The sequence below is a fragment of the Diceros bicornis genome, chromosome 14 (assembly GCF_020826845.1).
Source record: "Diceros bicornis minor isolate mBicDic1 chromosome 14, mDicBic1.mat.cur, whole genome shotgun sequence".
Lineage (NCBI taxonomy): Eukaryota > Metazoa > Chordata > Mammalia > Perissodactyla > Rhinocerotidae > Diceros > Diceros bicornis.
The window spans coordinates 2,891,960-2,905,314 of NC_080753.1; the positions used below are offsets into that span (position 1 = coordinate 2,891,960).

The following is a 13,355-nucleotide window of genomic DNA, read 5'->3' on the forward strand; positions in this document are numbered from 1 at the left end:
ATAAGGACTCTGGACCATACTTCCTGACTTCAGTATTTCTTACCCTACCACAATTCTGTTACCAATTTCAGCTCACTCCAATGAGACTCCCACCCACACTCGGAGGGCCAGGTAACACTTCTTCAGAGCGCAGTTATCTTCATTCTCTCTTTGTCCACACCTAATCAGTTGCTAAGGGATGCAGAGTCTGTTGCCATAATGACCCTCTCATCTCACCTGATTACAGCTCACGTGAATTGCTGTACCTTTTGATTGGTGCTCCATGCTCATCCACACACACAGTGCTGTTGGCTTAATTGTTCTGAAGCGGTGTCTATCAAACTTTTGCATGCATCAGAATCACTTGGAAGGCTTGTTAACATAGATTGCAAAATTTTTGATTCAGTGGATGTGAGGTGGGCCTCTAGAATTTTCTGATGGTTCTGGTCTGGGAATCACACGGTGGAAACCACTGTTCTAAAGTACTCTGATAATGCCGTTCCTCCAGTAGAAAGCTTACAGGCTCCCCCTCATCGTCTGATAAATTCCGTCTGAGTTTGAAGGACTACCACTATTTAACCCATCCTACAGGATTCTAGCTTCTTTCCTTACGCTCTATGAACGTAGCCATCTTTTCCACCTTTGCTTTTCAACTCTCTGTTCTTGACACGTAGCAGCCGATTTCTGCCCCACGGCTCCCATTTCCATCAGTCAGAGTCCTGACCGTCCTACCAGGTTGACTTCAAATGTGAACCTCTTTCTGAACCTTTAGACATGTGTGCAGTCTCTTTTTTCCCTTTGAATTCCTGTAGCTTATACAGTTCCTATGACATTGCCTTGCTCTGTCTTAATTTATAGTCATTTATGTATCTTATCTGTATGCTACTCTTTTATAGGAATGTAAACTTCCTGAGGTTAAGAAAATATATATAGTTTTCTGTCTCCCTCAAACATTTGTGGAATTGAATCAAGTTTTTTTCATATTCCTTTTTTTCTCTTTTTGAAAACTGTTATTAAAGTAACATAGGCTGTTATTGTACCTAGTATCTTGTAGCTTCTTGCTCACTTTATCTGTTGGATGAAACCCATTGTATTTACTTTCTTCTAAGCACCTGCTGACTTGCTTTTCGTATTTTAATCAATTGCTTTCTCCTGCTGCTCAGCTATAGTGTTAAAATTTCTGTTCACTAGACTTCTGATGAATTGTAAACCATATCTTCTTTTTTCTTGATTTCCTCCCCCAAGCCCCCAGTTTTGCTAGAGTTAAAGAAAAAGAAATGCTTTATGTGAAATATATATCTGAAAGGTCCTTGTATATCTGAAAAGTGTTTTGTCCTCACAGTTGATACAATTGATGGGTAGTTTGTGCTTAGAGTTCTACATAAGAAATTGTTTCTTTAGAACTTTAAAGGCATTGCATCATTTTGTCTTTCATTTTTAACTGGTGAGAGATCTAATGCCAATCTGTTTCTTTTTTTGAAGCTAACTTGATAGTTTTTTTCTTCATTTTCTCTTTGGGGAGCTCATGTTCACCAGTTGCTGGATTATCTTCACTTGATCATCTGTCTTATCTCATAGTTCATGTTTTCTGCCGCCCATTTTGCTCTAGATTCTTGGATATGTATTCAACTTGATCTTCAACTTATATCTGGAATTTTTTATTTCATATAACAAATTCTTACTTTCCTAGAGTACTTTATTGTTCTGATTGTTCCTTTTCAAGCATCCTTGTTTTATGGATGTAATGTCTTCAATATCTGATGATACTAAACATTTTTCTTAATGGTTTCCTTTAAGTAAAATTACAATTCTGTTTATCTTGGAATAATTCTGTTTATTTTGTTCTGTCCCCTCATGCTGATAGTTTTCTGTATATATCTGATGATCCATTCGTATTTATGTTAATTTGTATTTAAGTGTCAGGAACTAGGAATCCTCATCATTGGGAACTCTGTGACTAACATTTCTTGATCCTTAAGTTATATCTTAAAATAAATGGGAAGGAACCAGCTCTTTTCCTGGAGACCTTTTATTTGTTTATTTATATTTGCTGAGGAAGATTAGCCCTGAGCTAACATCTGTGCCAGTCATCTTCTATTTTTTGTATGTGTGTCGCCACCACAGCGTGGCTGACGAGTGGTATGGGTCCGTGCCAGGATCCAAACCCGAGAACCTGGGCCCCAAACCCGGAAACCTGGGCCGCCGAAGTGGAGTGTGCTGAACCTAACCACTAGGCCACAGGGCTGGCCCCTCACTGGATGTCTTTTAAATGTGGCTTCCCACCTTCCAGATTATGGTTGAAGTCTCTCGTCACCTGATGGCCTTCCTCCCATTCACTCTGCTGTTAAAAGGTTGCCCCTGGCTTTATTATTATACTATAACTTTAATGAGGTCCTGGGAAGGACAAGAAACGAATGACTATGCTCCGTCTGTCATCTTGAATCAGAAAGCTTGGTTTTCAACAGTTGAAATAGTTCTTCATAGTTAAGTACCATAGAAAGTATAACTATTGAAGAAAATAGGGGCTCATGGTTAGTGAATTCTCACCATCGAGAGAGAATCTGTATGGAAAACCAAATTTATAGTACCTGATTTCTGGGTAGGCGTGGAGTCAGAACGAGGGCCTCATTGATCGTATTGGCTGGAATTGTCCAGCTGAGAGAGCCTGATGGATGGTGTCCGTTGTCAAGTGAGGGTGCCATGCAGACCAGAAAATTAACTATTGATCAGAGCCTCATTTTTCTTGGATTTTGCTTGAGATCCAGAAAGTCTCTTGATGTCGAAGTTCTTTTTCTAGGTGACATTTTGATTGCGTGGATAGGAGTTCAACTAAAACAGTGTAGTGAGTTAATTTGGTGTGAGGTTCCTGAGATCTCTGGGGTCCACACCAAGAGCCAACCGAGGTAATTTTGTGAAACTTCTCAGCCGCTTTTTACAGATTCTTGCTTAATGTTGCTAATTCCTAAAACAGCAATCTTTTTTTAATCATGTGTAGATTTCTCTCTCTATTTAATTATCAGAAGGCCAGTCTATCCTATCATTCTCCACCACAAGAGGATATTATCTCAATGTCATTTATAAAGAACTAACACAAGTCAAATGACTCACTCCAGAATCTCACAGTATATAAGTGGCAACAGACTCAAGAACTAAATGTCAGTTTTCTCTCCCTCACTTTAATATTTTCTGCTACACCCTGTAAAATACTATTGTTTTATGAAAAATATAAAGTAATAAACAATTGTTTTGTATTTGACTATCCTTGGATAATTTAGACTAATAGATAGTAAATCTCATTAATTTAGGGTTCACTGATATGGTTTGTGATTGTTTCTAAGGTTATATGCTAATGCTTACTTTCATAACTCCTTTTTGTAAGTTTTATACAGCCAGTTAGTAATACAAATGAAATTAGTATTCTTTTTTAAAGGAGAAATACATTTTTAGGACCTCTGAAATACCTTAAACTTACTTAAATTTAAGCAGAGCTCAACACAAATTATACTGGATCTTAAAAATAGTCATTATAAAACTCATTCTTTAATGCCAAACATCTGACAGGTGTTATATTTATTAGCCTGATACGGTTTGTGTGTTCATAAACTATAATAAAACTACGTCCTTTAGAATTCCTGGGATTTTTGTTGTTCACCAGTTCTTTCTTTTGCTTTTACCCAGCTCCCCCAGTGAGATTTAACAAAACATTGATTTAACGGTATGCCATTTGTTAAATTTTAAGATAAATATACAACTTTGGTTTTTATTACATATTTTAATTTTTTTCTTCCCTCTCTTTTCGTATTTGCATGTATGTTGCTAGTTTCTCAAATCTTTTTATGTCTATATATTTATATGCTATAAATCCATTTGACAGTAAAACAATGATTAACTGGGATTTTACTTCTAAAAACCTCTCAGATCCAACCTTCCTCTGTCCAGACAGCTCACGTTTTCACTTGGATAGTCTCCTGACTTACTGAGCCTCTTTCTACTCAATCCCCTCTGCCAATCTATGCTTCACTCATGTTATTCCCTTTCTTAAAACCATTTGATAAATAAGTCCCCTAATCATATCACAATAAAGTCCAAGCTCCTTAGCCAATATATGATTAAGATTTATATGTTTATTATAAATATTCAATAATAGCAAGACCCTAATCAGAAACCAAAGTTAGCATAATTCTGGACAACCATGAGAAATGAAGTGGCATTCTAAATAGTCCAATCTTCTGCCAGTTTTTTATCACTAATCAAACAAAATATTTGCTCTAAAATTTATTCTCCATGGTGCATGAGTTTTCTTAAATGCCCTCTCTATATATGTATATGTAATATAAGGATTCGTTTTATAAATAAAGTACAAATATGGAGTGTAATTAATTTTAAGTTGATTTCAAGTGCAGATATAACATAATGATGACTATATTGAGGCTTAAATCAACTCTAAATGTTCTTTTTAAAAATATATTTAAAGTAGAAGGTGCTATTTATCTTAGTTAATAACCAAAGTTATTTTAGTGGCAGTCAACAAACGTTAGCAATGACATAACAAGTAGTCTAAAAGGAAACGAGAGATAATAATATAAAATGTATCAGGTATATTGATAAAGGCAGCTGTCACACAAAAACAAGAGTTTAATTGCGCTTTCTAATTTGATGTCAGTGAAAAGAGATGGAGGGGTGCTGGAAGCTTTGATGTCCTTCCGGTACTCCACGTCCCTTTCCAGGCTCTTGTAGTTTTGATCTTTTTGTGTGGCTACTTTGTCATCAGAAAAACAAATTTGTATCTGAGCCCCTGTTTTTAGTTTTTCGTTATTAACATGCACTCTTTAATTGGAACTTTTGTGTGTCCTTTTGAGGAACAACAGTCAGAAGTCTCCTGAACACTTCTGATTTTAGAATGCTTCTGACTTGGAATCTCTAAATGAAACATCCAGCAGTTATATTTACTCTGAAGGTCAAACCAAGTTCAAAATACTTATAATTTTTTTAGATACCTGTGGAAAGACGTCTGTAGGTCTCCTAGATCTCTGTGATTCAGATGAGCAGCTGGCAGGTGGCAGATGGTGAGGAGAGAAGCCCCCTCCGTTTGTTCAGTGCAGAGTCATCACTGAATATAAAATATATGCATGGGGTTATTAGCCAGAGTTCTTCTGTGGACATATGCCATTTTATATGAATATAATGGTACATACATATGATGATAGCTGTAAAGAGCTGTTACATACTCATTGTGTGTGTGGATTTGTGGTCTAGTGTTGTTTCTCAACAACAAAGCAGAACACTAACAATGATTTCACCTTTGTATCTTATTTTAGAAGGCTTGTGTCGAATCTGCAACCTTTGAAAATGGTAAAAATGTAAAATAATGTGATAGGAAAAATACTTAAGATATCTTCTTTGTGGTGGGCAAAAGAAGCAGTGAGTATATAAGCCAGTTCAAACACTGAGTGGATTATTAGACCTCTAGGGAAAAATGATTTGATTTTACTTGCTTCTGCCAGCTCAGCCTCTGTCTCATAATTCCTGTTCTGGCCCTGAAATTTCTAATTCAGTCAAGTTTCGACTCCCAAAATATCTTTAAGTATGAAAATAGGTAATAGAACTTTTAAGTTTAGAGTGTTAGCAATGTTGAGAAGGCTGAATGACTTTTTTCAAACAGGTTTATACTTGTACATACTTAAGCCATGGAAGATACCATCCTTAATAATTGTGAACAGGCATTTTTTGCGTAAGTCCCAGCCTGTCCCTGTCTTCATTTTTGAAACATTCAAATTGGTTATTTTTATTTAATGGTAAATTACTCTTTAGCAGGTATCCTGTTACTGAATTACACACATTTGAATTTCACAAAATCCATTTGTATCTGATTTAACTGTAGAGTCAGGAAAATAATGAACATGCACAGAGGGGTCATGATACTGCTGCCTGAGCAGGTACCTTCCTTCCTGCTCTCGGACATCTCCTTCTAAACTCGCAAGATCAGTTGTTTCTCTTGCAACCATTTGGGCAGCTCTTGAGAACTGTGTTCTTTATCATGGGATCACTTATACTTGAAAAAGGGAAAAGAAGAGAGTTGATATTAACTGCCGCTTTGCATGGGGATTCTGATACACCTCACTTGGTCCTAAGAACCACCATGTAAGGAATGTGGTGATGTCCCACATTTTACAAGCAACGGTGCAGATTTGCCCGTTCATACGAAATGAATGGGCAATGGTGAAAACGCCCAGATGGTGTTTGACACCACGTCTGTCAAAGACCAGTCTGGGCTCTTCCTTCGTTGTGCTAGATATTTTAGTTATACTTTCTTTGTCAAGACATATACAAGTGTCATGTTTTGACACCCTTGGAATCTTGTCAGATTTGAGTTAAAAGAAATGAGAAAATGTGTTATTTAGCAATATGATTTTTAAATAAAATAACCCCTTTTAAAAAATTTTAGTTTACTTTAGTTGTCATACTGAATATGAATGCTGGGTGCTCTGCTGGGTACTTTGGAATACTCACGCTTATCTAATGGAAAAGTGACAGATTGAAGAGTTCTGTTACTGTGAAGCGAGTTCTGCAGTGGAGGTGAGAATGAAGTGTTGGGAGCACAGAGGAAATGGCTGATGGTGTCCTGTCTAGGGGTCTCCTCTACGAGATGGAGCTCCCAGGCCCGGTGTGAAGCTGTCATCTTGGGTGCCAATGACTGTGTGGGGGGAGAGGAGCATTTGCTGAGCCACTGCTGCTTGAAGCCCTTTTGGTTTTTCTTAGGGAACTTTGAATATTTCTTCTAGACTTTTCTATTAAGAAAGAGAGCAAACAATATGAAGGAGGCACTTGGGGGATCAATAGATCAGCATTAGATTGGTGGTCCCTGCTTATGTAAGGAAGAGGTTGCTTCTCTATCAAACTGCATGTTTTCCTGCCAGAGAAAGAGACCGCTGTGTCCAGTTTGGTACTGAGCAGTTCAGAAGTAAGTGCTGAGGAAGAGAGGGAGGGATTAGAGTGGACAGAGCTGGATTGTCTTGAGTGTTTACATAACACACATGTGAAGCTTGACATATCAGGTCGTGTGTTTGGATGAAATAGAACCTAAATGCTACTTTTCAGAAAACCATGTGACATGCAAAAAAATAAAGTGTACTAGATCCCTTGTGTAATAAAAATTCCCAACTCAATTTTATGTTTTAAGAGAAGATAGCACTTAGTTATTGAAGCTGAGGAGAGAGTTCATAAAATTAGAAATCAACAGTGTATTTTCTTAATCAGCAGTAGGATGTGATATTGGTCTCCTAATTGCACGGAGGACTTTTTGCCATTGTCCATTTTGGTTAAAAATATGCAGAAATAATAATCTCTTTTGTAATTAATAGACTGAAGAGAAGTTGCCTTGAGGATAAGGATTTTATTCTGTAATGATAAAGGCCGTCTGAAATTTCTGAGGTTGGAATCCTCTGTTAGCTGCAGCATATATGATTTTTCAATCAGTTACATTATATTGTGCTACCCCAGACCTTTCTAAATGGTTTTAATAAACAAGTATTTCCTTAGACATCATTTATTGTATATATGTCGTTATAGGGACTTTGTAACCTAGTGGAAATAATCTATTTGGATAAAAGTAGTGTGGAGTCTAACACAAATATCAAACAGCTGCCCTGCCACTTTCTCTTTAAAAGTTACATTTTGTTTGAAGGAATATGATATATTTTTAATTCAAGCTATAATGCTATCTAAAATTCAAATGGTAAGCTATCAGTAAACAATGATTTTTGTGTTTCTTTAGCAGAAGCAGCCGTCTTTACAATAGCATTCTTAAAAAGAAAAAAAAAAGGGCAGGCCCCGTGGCTTAGCGGTTGAGTGCGTGCACTCCGCTGCTGGCGGCCCGGGGTTCGATCCCGGGCGTGCACCGACACACCGCTTCTCCGGCCATGCTGAGGCCGCGTCCCACATGCAGCAGCTAGAGGGATGTGCAGCTATGACCTACAGCTATCTGCTGGGGCTTTGGGGGAAAAAATAAATAAATAAATAAAATTTAAAAAAAAAGAAAAAAAAGAAAACTCAAGCTCTCAAGTTTGAGCTGTCCTGAGAATTGAATTCTTAGAAAATTACAACTTAATACGAACCACATATGATTACCTTGTTTGTTTTTTTTTTTCAATGTTCATCAGGAAAACTTTATCTGTTTTGTTTTAGGACATATTTGGCACTCCAGGTTAAAATGCTTTTTCTGTTTTAAATAAATTGAACTAGCCAGTGTAACTTTTTTATATTTAAGAGCCAGGATTACATTAGTGCCATTCATTTTTTAAAATATGTCATATTAGTTGGGAATTTCAACTGTATTAAGGTGATTGCAAGAGTAGGCTTGGAGACAAACCTGGATTTTAATGCCTGTGTGCCCTGGGTCATTAGTTCTGGTTAATAGCCTTTTAGATGTGGTATTGATAGCTCATGTCGGGCAAGAAATGATCTCACCGTAGTCTTTATTTGCTTTTATAGATCAGTGCACTGTTACCCGGACGTACCTCTTCCTTCACAAGTTCTGGTTCTTCAGTGCTGCATACTATTTTGGTAACTGGGCCTTTCTTGGGGTAAGTATAGGCGTCCAGGGATGATTTGACCTTTAGTGTCCATTTGTGTTACACTAATGCCATTGGATTTTAAATTCATTACTTTCTGAATGATTTTAGATTTGAGCAATAACGTATAGCTGATTTAAATTTGCAGGTCTTCTTGATTGGATTGATCGTGTCCTGTTGTAAAGGGAAGAAGTCCGTGATTGAAGGGGCAGACGAGGACGATTCCGACATCAGCGACGATGAGCCCTCCGTCTATTCCGTCTGACAGCCTCCGTCTTAAAGGTTTTATAAAGCTGACTAAATATCTGTTGTGCATTTTTAAAGTGTTAAACTAATGTTAGGATGAACTGACTAGCTTTCATCAAAAATGGGAGCATGGCTATTAAAAAAAACTATATTTTTTATGTTTTCTGAAGTAACATTATTGTATCATAGATTACCATTTAAAATTGCTGTAATAATACTATGTAAATATAAAACTACTGGCTTTATGAGGGAATGTTTGTGGAAATTTTTTTTCCTCTAGTGTATAATAGTGTTGAATTGATTAAAAATCTTCCAGAATTAATATTCTCTTTTGTCACTTTTTAAAAACCTAATAAATTACTTGTATCTGTGCCTTTGCGTCTCTAGAGTAATGTGGAACTTTAAAGTGTCTATATCTGATGGTCTAAACATAACCTTCACAGTATAACTGATGAATAACTGTTGTTCCCTCATGCGGCTTGCTTTCTGTTTTCTACATTACATCATTGGCGCCGTCCAAATAGACTTCATGGACAGGTTTCAAGCTACTGGGTGCTCTAAATGTGTTACATCATTCAGATTAATCCATGAGGTATCTCACCACCTCTACAGTATTTAAGGCATTGATACATTGTTGTGGGTAGCTAACCTCAAAATACTCCCAACATAAATGGGAGTATTGTCAAGAATGATTAATTCTGGAAAAAATATGTTTACTGATCAGTTTAAGATATATGACATCATACTTTGGCTTTAAAGATACTTTTTCATTCTAAAGATTTAGAATTTGCGAAAGGTATAGGGGAAGCTCTATAATATCAATAGGGTGTTTTGAACACATTGCAGATAGTGAGAAATGATCACAAACGATATCCCAGTTTACTACCAGAAGCAAATTAGAACTCTTAAAAAGCACATATTATAATCCTTGAAATACAGTACATTAAGTTTCTGAAAAAGACTTAGGAATTAACAACCATCTCCCACTTAATTCTTCTCTATTTTTGTGCCGCTTTGCTCTGTTCTGATGCTTCGTCTCTCTAGGTGTCCCTTTGCAACCGTCATATTTGGCTTCTTCATGCACCCTTTGGTGTTATTCACCATGAGTCCATTCCCTTCTGTTCTTATTTTACATTTTCTTTGGGGACAAACTCATATATCCTTGGTTTCTATCTGTATTATTCTTTCCTAAGCTCCAAACTTTTACTTACCTGGTAGGTAGAAATTAGTACTTCAATTGCAACATGTTGAAAATGGAACTCTTTATTTTTCTGGGCATATCAGACCTCCTTCTGTGTTCGTTTTTTTGACAAATGGCACCAGCACATACCTGATTGCTAGACCAAAAATCAGGCGAGCCTCCTTACCTCCTGTGTACACCTGACTCCTCAAGCATTCAAGTCATGTTGATTTCTACCTATTAACTCTCCTTCCATTTGTCCCCTCTTCTCCATTCTTACTGCCATTCACTCTGCTATGGACCCCCAAAGTTCTTATATTGATGTCCTAACCCCAGTACCTGAGAATATGACTGTATTTGGAGACAGGGCCTTTAAAGAGGTAATTACAGTAAAATGAGCCGTAATCCCCTGTGATTGGTGCCCTTATGAGCAGAGGAGGAGAGGTGAGGGATGTGTGCGCAGAGGAAAGACCGTGTGAGGACGTGGGGAGGAGGAGGCCTCCGGAGAATCCCATCCTGCCCGCACCTGGATCTTGGACTCCAGCCTCCAGAAGTGTAGGAAGGTAACTGTCTGTCGTTGACGCCCCCCGGCCTGTTTTGTGACAGCCGCCCGAGCAGACCCGTGCTCGCTGCTGCTGCAGCTTCCTCACGGGACTTGCTGCCAAGTCCCGACTCCTTGCAGAGTCTTTCCTCAACACTGACACCACGCACCAGATGCCCTCACTCCTTGCTCTGAAAGGCTTTCAGTTGTTTTAGAGTGGAATCCACAAGCTGTCCGTCGTGGGACATGCAGGGCCTCACATGCCTGTCCAGCTGCCTCTGCCGTCCTCCGCTGTTCACGTGAAAGGCCTCTCCGTGACCCACACGGCTCTGATCTCACATCCCGACTCGGCTGCACTGTTCCTTCTGCTGACGCCCTTCCCTTCCTCTTGTCTCTGAAGAAAATCCTTCTTCTTCAAGCCTCAGCTTCAGTGTTGTCTCCTTGGGTCCCCTCCCAAGTCTCCCAGCTGGAGGTGGGCGCTGTCTGTACACGCGCGTGGCTCGCGCAGTGTGTTGTGAGTCACTGCTTCGTGCCTGCCTCCTCTGGACTGCGAGTCCGTGAACACACACCTGGTTTCGGCTTCGTCCCTAGTACCTAGAACAGCTCTTGGCGAGTGGAAGGCACTCAGTTGAGGGGTGAATTTGCTACTTAGAATCTTTAAGTCTGAATATGTAGTTTAACCCTATATAAACTGCATTTCGATTAAGGGGAATGTATCTTTAGCCTGTTTTTAAGATTTGTTTTGCTACCTAGAAGTTTAGAAGTGTTATCATTTTTGTCTTGAATACTACATATGCATTTCATTACTTGTAGGAATGGTGCCTTTTTATTTTTTTTTGGTCAGAACAACCTCTTAGCTTTTTATTTTGCTAATTGTATTTTTTAAATATAAATTTTTTTCTTCTTAGATTCTAAACATTTGCTTTCTGCCTCTTTAGAAGTTTACTTTTATTCTAACAAAGGTCCCCCCCCCCCCCCCCCCGGTCATATGGAGTGGCTTTAACTTTGTATTTCATGAAGCTGGTACAAGTGTTGTGACTTCCATTAATGAAGAGCATATTTCTTTTGAAGACCTGAAGATGCCTAGTTTAGAGATCCTCCGGAGTGTGGCTTTCTGAAAGGGTGAGGCCCTCACGTTCTGGGCAAACTTCAAACAAGTGATTAATGTATTATTCACCCACGCAGCAGGTACTGGCAAAATGAGGACCCTGGAGCTGACTTCTGTCTCAGTGCCACTGCTCCAGAGGAAATGAAGATGCATATTGTATTTAAAAAAAAAAGAAAGAAAAAGAAAACAACAAGCAATACAAGGAAAGAGTGTTTTCAGAGTATACGACTGAGCTCAGTGAACGCTACGTACATAGTTACAGAAATACTCGAATCCGTAGAGCACAGTAGACATTGATTATAGCACTGAATGTAAATGTCAGCCTTGACAATTAAAAACACAGTAGATAAAAATCACAAGACTGGGGGAAGTTGGAAAAGACCCAAGGGGAAAAGGGTATTAATACCCTCACTTTCTGGGGGCTGGGTGAGGGGGGACATGAAGAGGAAATCGAGAGACTGATAGGGGAAGCAAAAAAGATGAGTACCAGCATATTTGAGTTAGGAAGGTCAAGGTAACCAACAGAGCATCAAAAATAGTAAGATGACAACATTGGGAGATGGAGAAGAAAGGGAAGCATGGGGACACTGTCTTAAGCAAGCAAAATTCTGTCTTATAGGAAGTAATAGATGTTTAAAATGGATAAACAGAAATAGCAATATATTAAAATGTAACAAAGACATTAAAGATAGAAAAGATCAGGTATTATTTAAAGGAGAAATGTTATCAGAAGATAAAAGTCATTGCAATTATACATATCTTGAATTTCCTGGTAGCCCAGACAAAGAGACTACGATGGGTGATGAAGTTTTTACATTTGGTAAAAGGAAGCGCTCAAATTTGCCTGGAGTTGATTTTTTCTGGCACTAAAATTTAGAAGGAAGTTACATTGTGAATTCTTATGTAAAGAATATGAACAATAAACAAATATCTTTGCTAAAATTTGTGAATTAGCTTTATGTGTACATCATTTGTTCATTCCACCCAGCAAATATCTAAGCTCCTACCAGGCATTGGATGGCAGCTACTGATCTTCTAGGATTGAAGAAGATAGTCCCCATCCTTCCAGAAATTGGTCTAGAAATTTGTAGCTGAGCAGCTCTTGGCAGTAACTGGACCTTATAAATATCTACTAAGGTCATATGTGTCTGATATCATGAATACATTTTTAAAAAATCACTTTATCAAGTTAAAGTTACAATGGAAAATATTCTAGTAACTGTAATGCTCACATCTCCAAACGACAACATATCCTCTCTTGGTATCGTAATCAGAAGGCTACTTGATGAGTGTGGAATGGAAGTGATGTGATATGGGTAACTGTGGCATTTCAGGCTTGGTGATGCTTGGTTAAGTACCCACCTTTCTTCAGCAGAGACTGCCTCCACAACGACCAGATTGCCTCATTCCCCAGACGGAGTTGTGCTGCCCTGGAGAGGCCTAGACACATACCGACTGTTTAACTGAATCCCAGTTGACATGTTACTTATTTGACTGGATTTGTATGTATAGATTACGCTACACTCTGGTTCTAGGAATCAGTCTCTCTCCACACACATTTTGATTTAATAAGTTTTGTTGAGGACTACCTTACTTCCCTCATTAGCAAGTTCTTGGGAAGTGCTTCTTCTAGAATCACTTATAATCTTCAACTCCAATTTCACAGGGAATGTGAAAACTTTCTTCTCAAAACAAAGCCAGTTAGCACATATGAAGTCATACCTTTGCAAC

At 38.3% G+C, this 13,355-nt stretch overlaps 1 protein-coding gene across 1 annotated transcript in view; it reads left to right on the forward strand.

Moving 5' to 3' along the window:
* The window catches only part of LMBRD1 (LMBR1 domain containing 1), a 119,390-nt gene extending 110,223 nt beyond the window's left edge, over positions 1 to 9,167 (forward strand). The window contains exons 15-16 of the mRNA XM_058554074.1: positions 8,470 to 8,561; positions 8,698 to 9,167. Coding sequence (XP_058410057.1) covers positions 8,470 to 8,561; positions 8,698 to 8,814 — 209 coding nt within the window. The 3' untranslated portion in view covers positions 8,815 to 9,167. The remainder of the gene's footprint in view (positions 1 to 8,469; positions 8,562 to 8,697) is intronic.
* The last annotated feature ends 4,188 nt before the right edge of the window (positions 9,168 to 13,355 follow it).